The sequence below is a fragment of the Scophthalmus maximus genome, chromosome 2, assembly GCF_022379125.1.
Source record: "Scophthalmus maximus strain ysfricsl-2021 chromosome 2, ASM2237912v1, whole genome shotgun sequence".
Lineage (NCBI taxonomy): Eukaryota > Metazoa > Chordata > Actinopteri > Pleuronectiformes > Scophthalmidae > Scophthalmus > Scophthalmus maximus.
The window spans coordinates 28,486,804-28,506,523 of NC_061516.1; the positions used below are offsets into that span (position 1 = coordinate 28,486,804).

The window sequence follows — 19,720 nt, forward strand, 5'->3', positions numbered from 1 at the left end:
TTGTAGGAAGGGATACACACTGCCTATCAAGGTACACTGGGTACCTGACAGGTGTTTTGTCTTTGTGCCTGTCTGCACTGTTATGTTTTCAGCACTTTCCATTGTAGTCTGTTGGCAGAGACGACAGGAAGACATTTCTTTTTTTTGCATTTTTGTACGTCCCTCTCTTTCTTTGTCTGTTCAGATGCTCACGACAACTAACTAGCCCTGATCTTAGCTTGGTTGTAAGCATGTCACAGGCGTGTTTTTTTTTAATTTTACATGTATTAGATATGTGCAGATAGCAGGGACATGATTTGCTCATCACTGTGTACCCGAACAAGGAAAACTGACAGTTTATGGCCAGAAAAGAAATCTGTAAAAGAAATACCATTCACCAGAGGGTGAACAATGATACATTGCAATTGGCCAAATGAGAAAACATATAAGGTTAAAAACTAGATTACACTTTGGTTTAAACTCTTGGGATTGCAATTGTTTTTACTGGGTGTTAGGCAGTTATGTATATCAGTTATACAAAATGCCGTTTGACCACTTGGCACATGAATTCATGGTGCAGGAAGTGTTGTACATATTTTCAGTGGTACAGACTCTCTGTATTGGTTTGAGTGATATTGGCACTTGGATACCAATATCTGATTCAATCGTTGCATTGCACATGCACTTTACTTTTTATGATCTGAAACACACAATCAGTGTATCAGATGATGAAGTAGCTCAAAGCTGCTCAATCTCAACCAGCTGCTTGTATGTTTTCTATGCTCCATGTATGTTACATTGTCAGCCATGGTTTGAACCTGGGATCAAATACTGTAAATCAAATTCCTGACCTGCACAACACCACACACACACACACACACACACACACACACACACACTGCACACTGCACACACGCCTTTAGAATCATCCAGATGTCTGATGTTTTCTGCTTCCATGGCAGTGTAATTAAAATATGCAAAGGATAGAATAAAATGCATTTCACTCTGACGGTGACAACGGCAGTCATGCCGAATGCCCTCAGTGTTGTTGTCAGATACGGCCACTTCACATCAAAAGTGTGGATGCCACGGCGCACCGCGTGTGTGTTTGTGTGTGAGACAAGTGGAATTGTGAGATTCATATCCAGCGCATAAAGAAACCGATCTGACTCCGGCCTCATAAGAGTGTGCGGAGGGCAATTTCTCAGATCCCTCTTGATTTTTCATCAAAACACCCCTGCACGCACACATACAAACAAACACACACACACACACACACACACACACACAAGCACTGATTATTTTGACCTTCCATGTCTATTGAGTAAACAATTTAGAACCAACTTTCTGCAAAAATTGTGCACTCATCTACATATTCAGTGTGTATGCTAGTGTGTGTGTTTGTGTGCGTGCATGCCTGCGTGAGAGAGAGAGAGAGAGAGAGAGAGAGAGAGAGAGAGAATGAGATACCTTATATATTGGTTAGGTTTCTTACGGTTCAGTATGAATCGAAACTCCCCCATTGTAAGGCCGACCCTGGGAGTGGAGAGGGAGCTTAGAAGCTGTACAGCTAATCCAAGCACTTGAAACTGTTGGGGTTTTTTATGTAATATATATTCATATGTAAAACGCATGGCAGGCTTCATGCTTTATTTTTATATACTGTATATGTAGAAAAAAAAAGGTCAAATGAATTTAATTTTGATAAAGCATGAAGCCATGCCAGATGAAGAAAACCCCAAGCTCAGCAGAACTGTACCACACTGGCTTCACTCCAGTGCAAACATGAGGAGGAGTGGCAGTATCTAGTCCGACCCAGCAGGGGCTGTGTTTGCAAGTATTGCAGCAGTTTGCCAGCACGTGGTGGAGCGGCAGAGGACTACTTTTAGCTTCAGAGGTGCACAGACACAACAGCCGTTGTTTTTGTTGTTGTTGTTGTTGTTGTTGTTGTTGTTTTTATTTCACTACGGCAGCCTTTAAAGGCAGAAACATGAAGGGAAGAGACGGGTTCAAGCGGCACATTCAGAAATAGACTTGCACACATGTACACGCCTCAAATGCATGTAAACATACACTTAAAAGACCAACACACACACACACACACACACACACACTCACACATATATTCCATACCACCGCGTAGCTGTTACTGGAGAAGCCCGTACCCCAGCTTTTTGAAAGTGCAATACTAAGTGACTGGTAGCTCCCCTGTAAAAGTCAGATATTAGCTGGTCAGTTTGGAGAATCCCTGGCTCCTGAACATAATATATTATTTTTTGCGCTGGTCACATTATATTCAAAAAGTATTCTTGGCAAGCATAGAGGTCAGTAATAAATGCTGTAGTCCAAATGAAAAAGTTAACCAAAACAAACCTCACTTATTATGTCAGAAGATGTGCATATTGCCCACATTTTAAAATCAGTTCAAAAGAGCACATTAGGAACATGGCACGTGGCGCTTGTGAATGGGCACCTTAATAAATGGCTCTGATCACAGGAGTCCGAGTCTTTTCAGTAGATGTCGAACCCAGCAATGAAGGACAAACAATTACAGTCGCCTTGTACAAGTGCTCTCCACACAACCACACACATTACGCCATACAGCGTGCCCGATCTGGCCCACGGCACCCCCATTTCACCCGCCATTACCCTCTGACTGGATAGAAGACCCCCAGGGAGAATAACACTCAAGAGGGCCAAAATAATGGATAAACAGGAGTGTGGGGGAAGGAAGTAGGCTGAGGAAGACGTGTGGAAACACAAAAGGAGGACGGAAAGAGGTGAGGGCTTTTCAATTCTGAGCACACACACACACACACACACACACACACTGGCATGAAAAGGCTCGTGATGGGAGTGTGTGATCGGGCCTGTGAGGTATTGTTCCTTGGGGCTGTAAAAGTGTTCACAGGGTAACAAAACTTGATCGATAGACACACACCTCTACTCTATAAAGGTTCGAGTTAAAGCAGGAGGGTGAAATAGATACCAGTCCTTCTCCTCATCCCCGTGTGGACACGCACACACCTGACAATCGATCATCTCGCTTCCTCTCGCCGCGTTTGTCCCTTTGTGACTCATTCAGCCGCTCTCATCCTTCTCCCTCGTTGCCATCCTGCCTATCCGTGTGTGTGTGTGTGTGTGTGTGTGTGTGTGTGTGTGTGTGTGTGTGTGTGTGTGTGTGTGTGTGTGTGTGTGTGTGTGTGTGTGTGTGTGTGTGTGTGTGTGTGTGTGTGTGTGTGTGTGCGTGCACTGCATCCCCCTCTGACACACTTCGACTGGCCGGTGCCAAAAACAAGAGCATCCCACTCCTCCATTCTGAACACTCACACATAAACATGCATGTGCAAACTGAGGCTTTGAGAAAGTCTCTCCCCAAATCTGCTGGGAGCTGGCCTGGTTTCTATTTCACAGGCGTCCTCACACACTAACACACACGCACACACGCACACACACACACACACATACACACACACACACACACACACACACACACACACACACACACACACTTCGTCTTTTGCTGTTGTGGTATCTCTGTGTTGTTGTACCACCCAAACACAGGCCATACAGTATGACAACACACAGCTCGAGACAACATCAAAACACACTGACGCAAGCACACACAAACACACACAAACTCACACACACACACACAAACGCACACACACACACACACACACACACACACGCAGTATTGGCCCTGTGACTTTATTAAAGACTGAGCGAGCGAGTGACTAGGCTTGAAAGGTGACAGTGCACCCATTAACCTCAAACACACACACACACACACACACACACACACACTTACACACACATACACACACATGCAGGAGAGGACTACAGATGCTAGCAGCCAAAGCCTCTGACTAAACCCTGAGGTAAAGATGGAGCGATTGGCCAACAGGAGACCAGGAAGATTAAAAGAATAAATGAAGGGAGCATCCACGAAACGATAAAATAGTGAAAGAACGAGAGAGGCACATTTTCCATAATTCTTACATTTTCAATCTTGGGTGATTTGGTGCCACCTTAACACCTCAAAGTAGATAGAAAGAGGGGGGTAACAGTGGCATAAAATCATGAAAGCTAATTCACTCCTGTGAATCCCTCCCACATATTTTTTTTAAAATCCAGCACAGGCAAGGCAGACTCCACTGGCAAATATGAAAACCATTCAATGGATGTTGCCAAAAAAAATAGACAGCCATCAATAATATCAAAAATGGGGGATTGGTCTCGCCTAAGGATGTCATAAGTCATTAATTTATTTCCTCCGCTAAACATGAAGTCAGAGGGGAACTGCTGGAGAAGGATGTAGATGAAAGACAAAAGGACCATGGCAGGAATCCAAAGAATAAATGAGAAATTGCGAAAGCGATTAGGGGCAGAGGTGCCGGCTGCTTTTGACACAGTTGTCACAGTTTCTCTGCTCAGGATATGGATCGCGTTGCACGTACAGACACACTCAGACACACACACACACACACACAAGCCGAGCAGGCTCCTGCCCAGGATGAGGGCATAAATTCTAAATAATTTCACAGTTAATGTGGTCGTCACAGTGAGGCAATAGTAATAACAACTTTAGAGAGAGAAAGAGCACAAAGGGAAAGAGGGAGAGGGGCCCAGCAAATCACCCAAGGCCAATCGCTGGGTCTAAGCCAGAGTGGTGTTTGTGGAGAAAAAAAATGCCTCTTCTTTTAAAGCTCACTGAAGAAAAGAGGGAATGTTTCTCTTTCCCCCCATTAATGCCTGCTTCCCAATTCCTTCTTCTCCTCCTGAGCGCCGTTTGGCTGGCGCAAACCGAGTCGTGTGTGTGTGTGTGCGCGCCGTGTTGAAAATGTGTGTGTCCTACATTATTCAGATGCTTGGAGCCGTTCACATCTGTTCATTGCTCTGGACGACGTACCCGCTGCTCCCGCGGACAATGATCGCCGTGTTGCCAAGAGCACACGCACGCAGAGAGCTCCGGCGTCCATGTCGACCCCCGACAACAAATTCGCATGGGACGTAGTGTGGTGCAACCTCCGTTTATCATCCAGCAGCCGCACTGTTCACACACCCACACACACACACACACACACACACACGCACACAAATCATAATCACAGAACAATAATCGCACTCAAAGCCACAGAGGCACACATCCCTCTGCACGACTGCACGCGCACAACAAACCTGTGCAGGCACACTGGTTCCATAAGTATGATCTCGAGGCTCAACGCTGCTTCATTGTGAATGCAGGAAGGATGCACATACAGTATTCTAACATCCAGCATCTGTGTGTTTGCTCAAAATAGACAGGAGATTGGGCATCAGGTCCGTGTGGGCGCTGGCATGTTGACGAATGTGGATGCGTGAGCTGTTTGTGTATGCATGTGTGCTGTTTACATGTGCAAGTATGTATTTGTGTCATTCCTCCGTCTTCCTGTGTGCACATGTATGTGTGTGTTGTGTGTGCCTGTTCCCGTGTGTGCGTGTGTGCGTGCGTAAAAGAGAGGGAGACGGAGAGAAAGGGAGGCAGTCTTCTCTCTAGTTTCAGCCTTTGATCAGTGTCCGTGTGTGTGTGTGTGTGTGTGTGTGTGTGTGTGTGTGTGCGCGTGTGCGCATGTGTGTGTGCATGCATGCATGCACCAACCCCTGGTGTCTTGGAGGCAGATGAAACACTGTGCCTCTATCCGGGACTCACAGTACACCCACTATCCTTCTCTCCTTCTCCTTTACTTTCTCTCTCTCTCTCTCTCTCTCTCTCTCCCTTTCTCTCTCCCTCTCTCCCTCTCTCTCTCTCTCTCTCTCTCCCTCTCTCCCTCTCTCTCTCTCTCTCTTTCACTCTCTCTCCCCCTTACCCCTTCTAACCATCATTCCTCACCACAGCCATTTTAAAGGCTATTCAAGCAGAGGCCTGTGCTTTCATCTTGCATCTTGCATTTTAACCAGCTCCTCTGTTTCCTCAAGCCTTCTGTCAGATTATAGAGCTGTGGGGAGGGACGGGTGAAGTGGCCCTGCTGCTGCCGTACAACCGACTCACAGTCAGATGGACGCGGCGTGAAGGTTCAGGAAAAGCCAACAGCCTTGGCCGCAACTAGACAGGATCCTGCATCTCCGCTGGGTCGGTGTTGCCCCTGTGCAGTCGCTTCGGTATTTGGATGTCCCACCAGCACAGCGAACAATAACCAAAGAGCAAAGTATAGCAATAGATAATCTGGTCACATAAATTTGATGAAAATAATTGGAAATAATGACAAAAATGAATTTTCATGTTTTCCCCCTTTAAATATGTGGACTTGTTAATACCGTTCCTATTTTTTTAAGGGAGGAACTACGCTGAGATAGAAATATTGCCATGAGTTACATTCATTTACTTAGTTGATGACCTCTTTAGCATAATCGGTTATGTTTAATATATCATGGTGATTACATTGGCGGCCCAAGGCAGCTTATTTGCCTCTTTTTTTGTGTGTTTGGCTCTATTAGTGCACCCAAACATGCAGCTTATTTGTGTGTTAATAAATGCACGATGTGCTTACAACATGCGCTTCGGCCCCTTTTGATTTTATGGATCATTGGAGACGGTGACTATCAGCTGACTTTGGCCGCACTTGCAGGATGAAGAGTAATTGTCCGTAATGTTGTGAACTTCAGTCGGTGTGAGAAGAACCTTAACATAAATGCAGAATAGGCCTAAATTAACATTTATGTTCCTTCCGTTCCCATGGACCACTTTCAGTTGGCTAATGATCAGCCATCCCCTCTTCCACTGCGGGAAAAAACCCTGCCATGTGGAAGATTTATACTTTTTTTAATTGTAATGGGGTTTTTCTTTTAAGTCCGGACATCTTCCTGAACTCTTCCAGAGGGGCTGTGTGTGAGGATGCAAATGTCAGCAAATGTTGCTCCTTTTTGGGGGAAGGTTACAACCAATCTCTATGTGATTTATTGGTCTGTTTTCATTGCATAGCATTTTTGCTTCGCTTCCCTTCAGCCACACATGTACAGTAAATGTTGTTTTATGACATATATCTTTATATGTGACATAGATGTAGAGTGAACTGAGAAATTCTTGTGAATACATCTTTGGTCCATTCGGAAATAGCCAGGACCTCGATGAACTTCCCATGGCAGGCAACATACTGGATATTTTCTGTTAGAGCAGATCCTGGAAGCTAACTTCATGCAAGTGTTTAACCTCTACTGTATAGACTTAATGGATGACCTTTCCAGTGTACCTGCCTTTAACTAAGCTCTAATAGAAGTCCCATTAGGATCTGAGAGCCTTCCAGATAATGGGTACTTAAATAGAAAAGATTTAGGTATTTTTGGTGGAAGAATGGAAGACGCTCAGCAGCAATCATGAGAGGCGAATGACATGTTCATGGTAATGACGGAACATGTCTCTGATGTGTTTCTGTTCATTGTGGGACGACAGTGGCACAGAGGAATTAGCTTGACACACACATAACCCTTGTCAATAGAATCAGTTCATTCTTGGTTGTAGACTTCATATGGGATTTGTTAACTGAAAAAAGAAAGACATTGCACAATGCGAAATTCCAGGCATTATGTGACATCATTTACAAATCATGTTATGGGGGCGATTCATATTAGGGTCACCTACTGTGGCTTTCTGTAAAATGCCTTGCTCCATGGCTTTACACATACTCAAGAAAAAGTGTGGAACATTTGCAAGAAAGATAATAAGCACTGAAGGAGCCTATATTATTTGTTAGGGAAATCTCGCAAAGGATGATGTCAGAAATGTTTATTGTCAATACCTCGTGCATCGGGCAGCTGAGCCGTACAGACATTGACAACTTGTTTTGCCATTTCTAAATCTGAGCTGTCATGACAAAAAGGTGTATTATGATCTTACAAGGTGGTCCTGGACCATTAGATTATATGTGGTGCTACTCTATGTAGACGTCTATGTCCATCTAAAACTTTGGCTCGTCTCGCCTTACCAATGTTTTGTCTTCTGTATCTGTCTGAGTGCGTTCTCGCAGAAACATTTTGTACCTTCCTCCAGTTGTTATCTACAGTATTTGGCTTCCTAGCTCAGCCTGGGGTCAAACAGACACTGCAAAAGGGAACAAGGAACTGTGCATTAGAACCCTAATGAGTGGTGGATTTGGGTAATGTTTTTCTGACCTCACACTGGCTAAGAGAGGCCTAAGATGTAAGACAATGCACACTAAGGAAAAGAGAATTAAAAATAAACTAACAAAATAGATCTAAACCATAAAGATTTTCCATAACACTAATGTCATCTTGTCTCTCTTTCTCTCTTGTCTCTTTGTCCCCCTTCACCCTATTCCCACAAATACCCAGGCTTCCTCAGCACTGGCGATCAGTCTGCAAAGGGAAACTATGGCCTACTGGACCAGATCCAAGCCCTGCGTTGGCTCAATGAGAACATCGGCCACTTTGGTGGGGACCCAGAGAGGATCACCATCTTCGGCTCCGGAGCCGGGGCGTCCTGCGTCAACCTCCTTATCCTCTCACACCATTCAGAGGGTAATTGACAACCAAGCGTTATTTGCACGTCCTGGTAGAGCCTCCATTTTTATTCATCTGTCACCTCGACCGTCCACTGACTTTTTCTTCTTCTTTCTTTCTGTATCTATGTAATTTAGTAGATACATCAGCACCTGTTAGAAAAACTCATTGCATTGGCATCCTTGGAGTTTCAGGAATATGCCTGGATCCAGTGGCATGAATAACTCCTTAACCACAAATTTCTGGACTAATGGACTGTGATCCAGTGGTTTCAGTCCCCGGCGTTGATTATTCCTCACTAATCCCTGAATAGCCATGCTCACACAACGTCTCTGTGTATTTGTTCTATACTGTATACAGTATTTGTTTGAAACAGATGCCGGTGCTTGTCCTGATGTAACTTTTAAAACCCTCAACAATATATATATGTTGTTGGAATTACGTATGTTAATCTCAGTATAGTTTATACTACATTTTATATCTTTACTTCTACTGCTGCCATGACATGAACCACGATCAAGTGGAAGCTTGCAGCATCCAGCCCAGTCCGGTGACGTTCGCCTGACACCTCCGCCCTCGGAGGAAAACACCGCTTATCCTTCGAACTGTAGAATTTAATCTCCCATGTGGCTAATGAGCGAGTCCAAATGTGATCCAGGTTTATGTCAATGGAGGATGAATGACACGGGGGCGCCAACATCACCCCCCCACATTACCTGATTTGACAAGCGCTCCTGGCTCTGTTAGCAGTCCACTGCTCTGAAGCTGGGAGGTTTAATCTCCATCAAAAAGCCACATCTATCTGACCTAATGCTCCCCATTATCAACAACACACCCTGAGGGCTAAGTGTTAACATTGCACCACCAAAGGAGGAGAGGCCTGCGGGCCAGTTGACTTTGATCAGAATTGAGATCAGCGTGGCTGACGACCCGCAGCCAAATGGTCACGCACTCGCCGCCTTTGATCACGGCGTTCTTGAAGCTGTCCTGCTCCGATCGTAACTTCTCTGTTCTCATGCGCTGCTCGAGGACCCCCCCCCCCCCCCAGTATCTCTCTCCTCCTTTCATTTTCCATCTCACACACACACACAAACTGCAAAGGACAGAAACAGGGAAGAAGTGGTGGGTGAAATGAAAGAGGGAGTTTAGAGAGAGCATGTTCACACAGCCGCACATCTGTTTCAATCACTGCGCTCTCTCTCTCTCTCTCTCTCTCTCTCTCTCTCTCTCTCTCTCTCTTTCTCTCTCTCTCTCTCTCTCTCTGTGCCTGTGTGTGTGTGTCTCTCTCATTTCGACTCATTCTGTCTGCGTAGATGTGCCTTGAAAACAAAAGTGTCGTCCAAGCTTGAGTGCCATCTCACGGTGTCCATTTATTACAACCTCTGTAATTATACTGATGTCTGTTAACCCTTCATATTAACCCAGGCCCACCCAACCTTTTTTTCCCTTATTGGTTAGAAACCTCACATTTTTATGCATGTAGAGCACCATGATGACAATGGCCACAAACTGCTTATTGCTTATATGCAGAGGAAAAACGTTACAAAAATATTTTCAGTACAGCAATGCATTGTTGAAGAGTAACATTACGCTCTTCTGACCAGGCTCTGTCCACACTTTGAGCACCTCTGGAACGAGAAATGTTGAGGAATGTAGCTCCGCACAAAATCATGGAGGGAAAATAAAAACCAATTAATAATTGTGCTTTTGGTTAAAATAAGAACTGCCTTAAGGTCAGAGCATGCTGTTGTCATGGTACCAGTGATAAATAAGTGGCTAGGGTTGCAGAACGGTCATTGGATCAAACAAACAAGATGTGTGTTAATACCTGAGAGGTGTCGGTAAGTGAGTGTTCTAACTCAGCAATGAGTTTGCCCCTGCCTCCAGTCAATATGCTACGCTTGGCTAATTACCTCCCAGCTCCCGCTTCAAGGGCAGACGCAAAAGTGCGATCAAAAAGCAAGTCTTGAAAAGCAAGTGATGAAGCGTATTCTTTAGTTGTTTTGATTTCGGATGACCAGGCGTTTTGCACACTGGCTCTGTCCCAAAGAAATGTGTCTTTATTTTTTGAGGGGCTACAAAGAACTATACTCTTTTTCAGAGGAGAACTTGACCGGCATCAGAACCACAATGGTTGGGCAAGCTTGTATTAACCCTTTGTCTCCTGCCACTGACAACCAACCCATCCACCCGCCGCTCACATGCCTCCGCTTTGCCATCACGCCATCGTCATCATCGTTTTCGTCGTCATCAGCATCTAACGGCATAACGTCAGCCCACTAGACGCCGCCTGTCTGTCATGCTCCCCGCCCCTCCCCCCTCTACCCCGCAAGTGTTGCCAGGTAAGGAGTCTATCATCTGCACCCTTAAGGGACACCAATCATGTCAACAACACAGCATCACAAATCAAGTCCGACAGCAGACATGTGCAGGATGGAAATGGCAGACGGGATGGAGGGGGGGGGGTGTACGTGACACTGATGTGATGACAGTGTTTAGGGGATGACAAGGAAAGGAGGTAAACAAAGATAGGTGGAGGTGTCCTGGGGGAAGAAAAGCATGGTGGGAAAAGTGACAAGCAGCAAAGTAGCCAAATAGAGGACGGTACAGTACTGAGCAGCGAGGCACTTCGACAAAGAAACTTATTTTGAACGAAATAATACCCAACTCCCGCATCTCTGTGTCTGTCTCAGTGCACATATGTAGGTATAGCTGTTTCCTTCTTACTGTAATTGATTTCCCAGGGAAAGGGGAGCTCTGCGGCTCTGCTTAATAATTAACTGACCAATCTTCAGCCCCGGAGAGGGTAGAGAAAGAAAAAGGGAGCGCGAGCAGAAGCGATTCAGTCGGCGCCTCAACGACCCGCCTAGGGGGTTCGAACAGCCAAGCACAGGACAGGCAGAACTAAGGAGACGGAGAAAGAGACAAAGAGAGGAGGAGAACCGTAGCCAGAGAGAGGCTGAGAGAATAAAAGTTGGTCTTTTTCAAAATCTCACATGAGCTTACTCCTAGTCCCGCCTCCATTTCTTGAGTGCGAGCACCACAGCAAGTTCTGCCGTGTGTTGTCTCAGGTCTGAAGTTCCCTTTCTGAGAATGATGAAATGAGAGTTTCGTCATTCTGCAACCAGTCCCGTTAGGGAACTGACCCCCAGTCAGACGACTTCACAGAGCTCCATCCTGCCTGCAGTACTACTAGGTCCAAATGTATCCGCTCGTAGAGTGATACAGATTATTGTCTGTCTGTGCGTTCAGGTCTGTTCCACAGGGCCATAGCTCAGAGTGGAACGGCCATCTCCAGCTGGTCCGTCAACTACCAGCCCCTCAAGTACACCAAGATCCTGGCCCGAAAGGTGGGCTGCACCTACACAGAGACGGCCGACCTGGTTGACTGCCTGAGACGCAAGAACTTCAAGGAGCTTGTGGACCAGGACATCCAACCAGCCCGCTACCACATTGCCTTTGGCCCCGTGGTGGATGGCGACGTGGTGCCCGATGATCCTGAGATCCTTATGCAGCAGGTGGGGGAACATTTCGAAGTGATTTTCTCTTCTCAGCTTCGCTCAAATGATTTTTAATAGCAGACGGGTAGAACTATTCGCTATTTCTCAAGAATGAAGAAAAGATACGAAATGGTCCAAAAACTCCAAAGAATTTGGTAAAGGAGAATTTTTCCTTTATTCTAATTTCCCATGAGATGAAAACATACATGGAGTGTGCCTTTCGCAGCTAATTTACTACGTTGCGTTTTTAGGCTGGCAAAACCATAGCTGCCAAAAAAAAAATGTAATTTGTAAGAAATAATTGGAGGTGACTTTTGGAGGGGATGTGAATTTAGATTTGTGATGCATATGGAGAAAGACTACCTGTGAAAGCAATTTTCAGCACTCAGTCTTCCCTTGTTGCACCACCAGGGGGAGTTCCTCAACTATGACATCCTAATAGGAGTGAACCAAGGAGAGGGGCTGAAGTTTGTGGATGACAGCGAGGACAACGACGGGATCTCAGCGGCAGCGTTCGACTACACGATCTCTAACTTTGTCGATAACCTCTACGGATACCCTGAAGGTGAGGAATTCCCCCTGTGTCCATTTATTAACGGTGAACGGTGTTAGTTATATAATTCCACTTTTTGGGATTCATAAAAAGGAAGAGCTTCATTTCTTTTTTTATAAACTGTATTTATGTTATAAATACAGTTTACATTATTACACGCTTTCAACAAATATGCATCAACAATAACTCATCCAAAAGACATCTCCCATTGGAAATGTAAGTCTTTCAAACCCTGTGGGCAAAGAATAAGATGAGGCAAAATGTGAGCGCGGCGAATGTATCAACCAAGACAAGCATACTAAAGGGGCCGCCTACCACTGAGATTATCTTTCACCGTGGTGGGTCTGCGCTTTGCCCTTTGAGGCTCTGTGGGAATTAATGCTGTCTCTCATCATCCCCCAGGCAGCCAGCTCCCAATCACAGTGCCGTTGTTCCTACCGGATCAACCTGCAAACCCCTCTCACAGCGAGCCACAGTCAAAATACAGGCACATTTGGATAATGCCGTCACGCTCCATCTCAAGTGCCTGTCAGTCATTCTGCTCTCTGACAGGCTTATTCGCCGTCTGTCGTTGCTCGGGCTGTCCTTTCCCTTGTTCCGTGCCGCACACATACAGTACACGCAAACACAGGCACCTCTTTGATTTTGTCCTCTCCGTCATTCCAATTCATCTTTGCAACATGTTCTTCTATCTTCCTCCACCCTCTGTTTCAAATCCCTTGGCTACTCTCATCTCGTAAAATATCTTATCCCTGTCATTGCTTTCCTCTAAATCTACCACCTTTTTTCTCTTATTCCCTTTTCCCTTTATCATTTTTTTACTCTCCCGCATCTTATCCTCCAGGCAAAGACATCCTGAGGGAGACAATTAAGTTCATGTACACAGACTGGGCAGACAGGGACAATGGCGACATGCGGAGGAAGACCCTGTTAGCTCTGTTTACAGACCACCAGTGGGTGGCGCCAGCAGTGGCCACTGCCAAGCTCCATGCTGAGTTCCAGTCCCCGGTTTACTTTTACACCTTCTACCACCACTGCCAGACTGAGACGCGACCCGAATGGGCTGACGCTGCCCATGGAGACGAGATACCGTACGTGTTCGGTGTGCCCATGATCGGTGCCACAGATCTGTTCCCATGCAACTTCTCGAAGAATGATGTGATGTTGAGTGCCGTGGTCATGACTTACTGGACCAACTTTGCCAAGACCGGGTAGGCCTTTGTTGATCATTTTCTTCCATATTAATACATTTTGGATGAACTTTTTGCTCCGTGTGGTCACTGCAGGGTTGACCAGCTAGTGTAGCGTCTCATCAGCAGTAAAAGGTGATGTGTCTATCTGACGGTTTGACTTCTCTTTCAACAAGATGTGTATCCGCGATTGGGGGCGGATTTCTCAAACCATACGTTAGCAGAGTTGTGAAAAGTTTAGCTCTGTATCATGTGGCTGTTAGTGTATGAAGACAAACCAGCTTGATTAAAACCTTGACTTGAAATCTATAACTGAGATGCCCCTCTCTGTTGTCCACTAGGGATCCCAACCTGCCAGTCCCTCAGGACACCAAGTTCATTCACACCAAGCCCAACCGCTTTGAAGAGGTCATCTGGACCAAGTTCAACTCGAAGGACAAGCAATACCTCCACATTGGCTTAAAACCTCGTGTTAGAGACAACTACCGGGCCAACAAGGTGGCCTTCTGGCTGGAGTTAGTTCCCCACCTCCACAGTCTACATGAGGTGCTCTTCCCCACCACTACCCGCTCACCGCCAGGCCCTCGCCCGGGCACCTACGGACCCTGGCCCAGAACACCGGGCCCTCGCACCACTCGTCACCCCTACCCTACATTCCCCTCTGAACCGGAGCCTGAGGGTTCGGAACGTCCACACCAGGACCTTTTCCCTGGGGACACACGGGACTACTCCACCGAGCTCAGCGTGACAGTCGCTGTGGGGGCATCGCTCCTCTTCCTCAACATCCTGGCCTTTGCCGCCCTTTACTACAAGCGCGACAAGCGACACGAGATGCGGCGCCACCGGCTGTCTCCGCAGCGGGGTGGCACCGCCAACGACCTGGCTCACAGTCAGGAAGAGGAGATCATGTCTCTGCAGATGAAGCACTCGGAGCACGATTCTCACCACGACATGGAGCCTCTCCGGCCCCATGACATCCTGCGGCCCGCCTGCCCGCCTGACTACACACTGGCGCTACGCCGTGCCCCAGACGACGTGCCGCTGATGACGCCCAACACCATTACCATGATCCCCAGTACCATCACCAGCATGCAGCCTCTTCATGCCTTCAACACCTTCCCCTCCACTGGCCACAACAACACCCTGCCTCACCCCCACTCCACAACCAGGGTATAGTAGGGACTGCCCTGACACAGCACCACACAAAGACCAGGAAGACTGGCTGTGCTTCTGATCTAGAAGGAAGGCCTCTGGATGTGGGCCTTTGTTTTGTTCTCTTATGCTCTTTTTCCTCATGTGCTGTGAAACTTAGCAGCCCCCTCCACTGGTGGCACGTGGAGATGCACCTGAACTGCATGGCAGCAGATGATCAGTTTGGGGTGGTTTAGATCTTTTAAAAGATACTGTTTTCAAATAAAGCCTGCTGTTTCCAGACTAAAACCCTCTGACATCGCCAAAGGGACACATGCTTTTACTTTGGAGTCATCTCTTTTTCCTCTCACTGGTGTAATACGTGCAGATATACTGTTCTCTTTTCTACATCTGTGTCTTTTCCCTGCTTTGTTTGTCCTCTCATTCAACATGTGGTTGTCTTTCTCTCCCCAGTACTCTTTTGTTCTAATCTGCTGCGCATTAGGAGGGGACATGGAGTACATACAGTAGGCATAAAGCTATGAAAACACTACTTTCTACCAGCATTCTTGGTGCCAAGTATGTACTACTGTGTTTGCTTTCTCATCGAGGGAGGGGGGGATGAGGAAAATTCTAGATTATTCCTATTTACTGTCAACTAACAGATGCTGTGTGTTCTCATGACAAAGTGCCAAACTGGCCCTCGATTGTGTTTTTCTTTTATTTCTCATGTTCTGTTTCTTTTTTTAAATCATTTGTTTAATTGTTGTTTTTTTGTGGAGCGATTTTTTTGCTGAAAATATAAATATAGAGAAATGATATTATATATAGTTATATATAAATGTACAAAGGAGAAAGTATATAAATGGGTTTTCTCAGTGGGGATCTATGCATGAATTATTTTTTACGATGATGATCGGGGATAGGACACTGTATCTGTCAATGCACGTTTCCCAAATCTTCTCAAATCATATCGGTCCAATTGGATATTGGTCTGTTGAACGTCACGGAATAAGAGCATCACAGAAAACCCCGAAGTCGACAAATCCACCTCTTCACCTGCCAGCACTCATCAGCAGCTAACCCACCATCCTACTGTAACTACTACTTCTTTTTATCTGCTTTTTTTTTTAGGTACTTTAGGTACAGTGAGGGTGAGAAACAAAGCAGAGACAGAAAACCTCTGCTCTTTTTACTTACACCGTCCCTCTCCTGTCTGCACCCCTATTTCCAGCACATTCCTATTCTCTCTTATGGGTGTGTTTGTTGTGTGTGCGTGTGTGCCTGCGTGTGCGGGCGGGTGGGCGTGCCTGCGTGCATGCATGTAGTATCAGGACTGATAAATTAGACAGCAAGGAGATAGAAAGGCCGACTGGCTGGTTGGTCCTGCTGTCAACCCAAACAGCCCCTCTCTATCAGCATCACTCGCTCTATCCCACCTCCTCTCTACATCAGTACTCTCTAGCTCTGCAGTAATGACTGGCGGCCTCGATGCAGTGATCACCCACAACCACCCCACTGAGATCGCAACACTCTTGACTAAACACCTGACTTCACTGTCAGCGCCATACCACACAATTCCTGACCTCAGCCCAGCTCTGCTATTGTCCTCGCACTCAAGGGTTAGTTCACAAGGCGAGCTCATCGGTTGTAAATGAAACTCCTAAGCACACTGAGGGTAACCGGTGGGCCTTCACAGCCTGCAGCCCAGAGCTGCCGGGTGAATAGGGGGGCTCGGATCTCCTTGACAGGGTAATGGCAACATATTTGGGAACTTCTGTTTCTGATTCCTCTCGTTTTGGGGATGAGGATGCGCAGGCCTACAACCAGGCAATGGACCCCACCCACCACCACCATCACCACCACCCAATTCTCTGTCTCAAAAAAATGGATCATGGGTTATACTCTGGTTAATACAATATGTTGACTGCACCAATGTGCTGTAATTTGAGCCCACAGGAACCCATTATGGCCTACATCCAGTATGGAAGAAGATAGTCACCTGTGTTGTCTTTGCTTGTGCTCTAGCTTTAGCGTGTTTGTTTGTTTTCTATTATATTACTGCCCAACAGGGTGGTGGGGGAGGGCTGGACGGGGAGCCATATACAGTCACCGGCTGCTAGCCTCCTGAAAGGGAAATGTGCACAATGTAAAACGCGAGACAACTGACTTGGGTGTGTTTCAGGTGTGGCTGTGGCACAGATGACGGACAGTAGCGCAAGGCAGGGTGCACCACTGTGCGGAGGAGACACCGGGAGGGGATTGGAAAAAGACTCACAGCCTTAAATGTATCAGTTAACCAGTATCCGAGGAATCAAAGGAAGGGATGCAGTGATCACAAGCCAATGAGGGAATTCAAAGGCATGGCCATCTTTCTACCGACAAAAGTTTGCCACCTTGCTCATATGTCCATGGAGGATCTGTCCAATCCGATCCGTATGAACCCTTTTGTACTCACTCCTGTGGACAAGGAGACAGTGAGGGGGTTGTGAAGTAAACCTCGCCAAAACACAGCTACAATGACACCACTGCAGGTGAAAACACAAACAAGGTATTCAGTTTGGTCTGTTCAATTTCTTTGTCTATTTTATAAACTAACACTTGAGGGCGCTATTTCGGCAGATTCACTGCAGTCTGCCCACTGAGGACACTGGACGTGTGCAGAAAAATACCAAACTGGGTGGCAGGACAGAGACTCACAACATCTGGAAGAGGATCTTAACTGTACATTTTTAAGCGTAAGAATCAAACAGACAAAATATTTGTAAATATTAAGTTTCCTGTTTGGTTTTCTTTTTTTTTTTTCTTTTTTTCTTTTTGAGTGAATGAATGAAATGCTTATTTTGTGACAACGAAAGACAACAGGTGCAGTTTGCACACACACAAAAAAGGCCTCGAGCTTAAGGCTTCAAATTCATTGGTGAGTCAATATTGCTGGCCTCTGATCACTTTTCGTTTAATTACAAAAAATAATATTCTTTACCTTGTCTTCTTCTCACATTGCCCATTATCACATGGGCATTCTGTAGCATCATGATTCCTGATCTGAAGTGTCTGTAGCAGAATCCCCCCGCTGCGCCAACATGACTGGGGACCTGAGATGTTGTAGTAAGCGTTTGCTTGTTTCCAATGAACAATACTTTTTGAAATTTGAAAATGACTGTTCAAGTCTGTGATTTGTTATGGGATTATAGTGAAAACATCAGCTCGTCTTGCTTTTCCTTTTTTTTTGTTGTTTTTTTTCAAACCGTGGCAGAGCTTTATTTTGAAATTGAGTACACTTCTGATGAATCTGTGCTGCATGATCAGTCTGACTTTCAGAGGCTTAAAGTACTGATAAAAGCCAGCTTTGCCTTTTGCCAGTTAATTAATGTAATGACGGTGCTGGCCAGTGATTCACGGTCAGGACTTTTTAAACCACAAACGCAAATGCGGTCAAGAAAATGTCAGCTCACTTTCACATGTAGCAATGTTTACATGTTGCCACTTAATCACTTGTGGGACAGACGTGAGGGCTTTGATACCATTAGATGCCTCATATCCTCATAGAGTGACGCCATCACACATGCCCTCTGACTTTTCCCCTCCAACACAGTGATGTTGCTCTTACGCTGATGCAATGTAGCAGAACATGATCTCATGGTCCACACATCCCGAGGGACGGATGAATGGCATGAGGTGAATCAGAAAAGTCTGTCAGACTCTGAGCGCGTGTGCTTCACACTTAACCAAAGTAACTCACTGCAGACCTGTGGTTCACACCGTCAACGCTCAAAAGCTGCGGCCGTCCCGACTGGAACGCAGTGACCTCCTGCACATCAGCGACGTTGTTTCCAGATCCTGTGTCATGTCAGTGGTGCACGGAAAGCACATGACTAACAACCCACTATGGCAAACGTACACAAGGGAGTTGCGGCATATACACTCGCACATAAATCTTCAGCCTGCAAAGTTGCACCTGTTGTCTTGTTTTTACATTCTTTGTTGAATTCAGAAACCCAAGACTTGAGATGAAGAAAAATGTTAAATAATGGAGTTGAAAAAAAAAGATCATTATTAAAAAAAAAAGGAAAGTAAAACTATATAAATAAATGAGGTGATGATATTTCTGTTTACTTTAGAGGTTATTATACACTGTATGCTGTGATTCTGATCTGGGAAACATTAAAGACATTCATAGCCAGAATGCCGATTTTGCTTCGTTATTCAGTTAGTTATTGGAGTAACTGAAGTAATGCATACATGTTGAAAATAACATTTATAGACACTGTAAATAGCCCTCTAATTATTTTTGCCATTGTAACTGGTATCAGATATTTTAATTTCCCCAGTGGGGGGGATCAATAAAGGAACATCTTAATTTACAAACCCCAAAACAAAGAAATCTCTAATGACGTTGTCCTAGTTCATGCCAGATCCCCACATGGACAGTAATTCACTGAGTAATGTGCGGCCTTTGCATCACTTCCGCTTGAGATCTCCACCTGAATCCACCTGAAGACGTGCAGCACACTGACTATCCTTGGTTTGTATAGCAACACAGAACAGTCTTAAAAATGGTGATTGTTTCCATGTGTCAAGGCTTGTTAGCCGCCTTTTTCTTATGTTGTATTTTTAATCTTGCGGGAGGGAGACGGCCTCTGTCCAGTTGTAATAGTGTAGTAGATACGCTACGGAATTGTAGTTCGACCTCATATGTTACTATGAGAAGTGTAAAAAATGATGTTTGGTTTATTATGAAACTGTAGCGGGACAACTTAGACTTTGCCGGGCCGCCACCCTCTAGGTAACTGATGGGAAACACTGGCTGATCCTCACTTTCCTCATCAGTGGCCTTTTGTAACAACCTGCCAGAACCGGAGCTCTCTGTG

General features: G+C 45.7%; 1 protein-coding gene across 4 annotated transcripts in view; it reads left to right on the forward strand.

Annotated features, from left to right (window-relative positions):
- Positions 1–19,035, forward strand: part of nlgn2a (neuroligin 2a) — a 165,266-nt gene extending 146,231 nt beyond the window's left edge. For 3 of the 4 annotated variants that reach the window (XM_035626890.2, XM_035626893.2, XM_035626892.2), the window contains 5 exons: positions 8,308–8,493; positions 11,728–11,993; positions 12,387–12,540; positions 13,373–13,739; positions 14,060–19,035. In XM_035626890.2, coding sequence (XP_035482783.1) covers positions 8,308–8,493; positions 11,728–11,993; positions 12,387–12,540; positions 13,373–13,739; positions 14,060–14,894 — 1,808 coding nt within the window. In that variant the 3' untranslated portion in view covers positions 14,895–19,035. The remainder of the gene's footprint in view (positions 1–8,307; positions 8,494–11,727; positions 11,994–12,386; positions 12,541–13,372; positions 13,740–14,059) is intronic. The other variant, XR_004790306.2, reaches the window with a different exon arrangement.
- Positions 19,036–19,720: the final 685 nt, after the last annotated feature.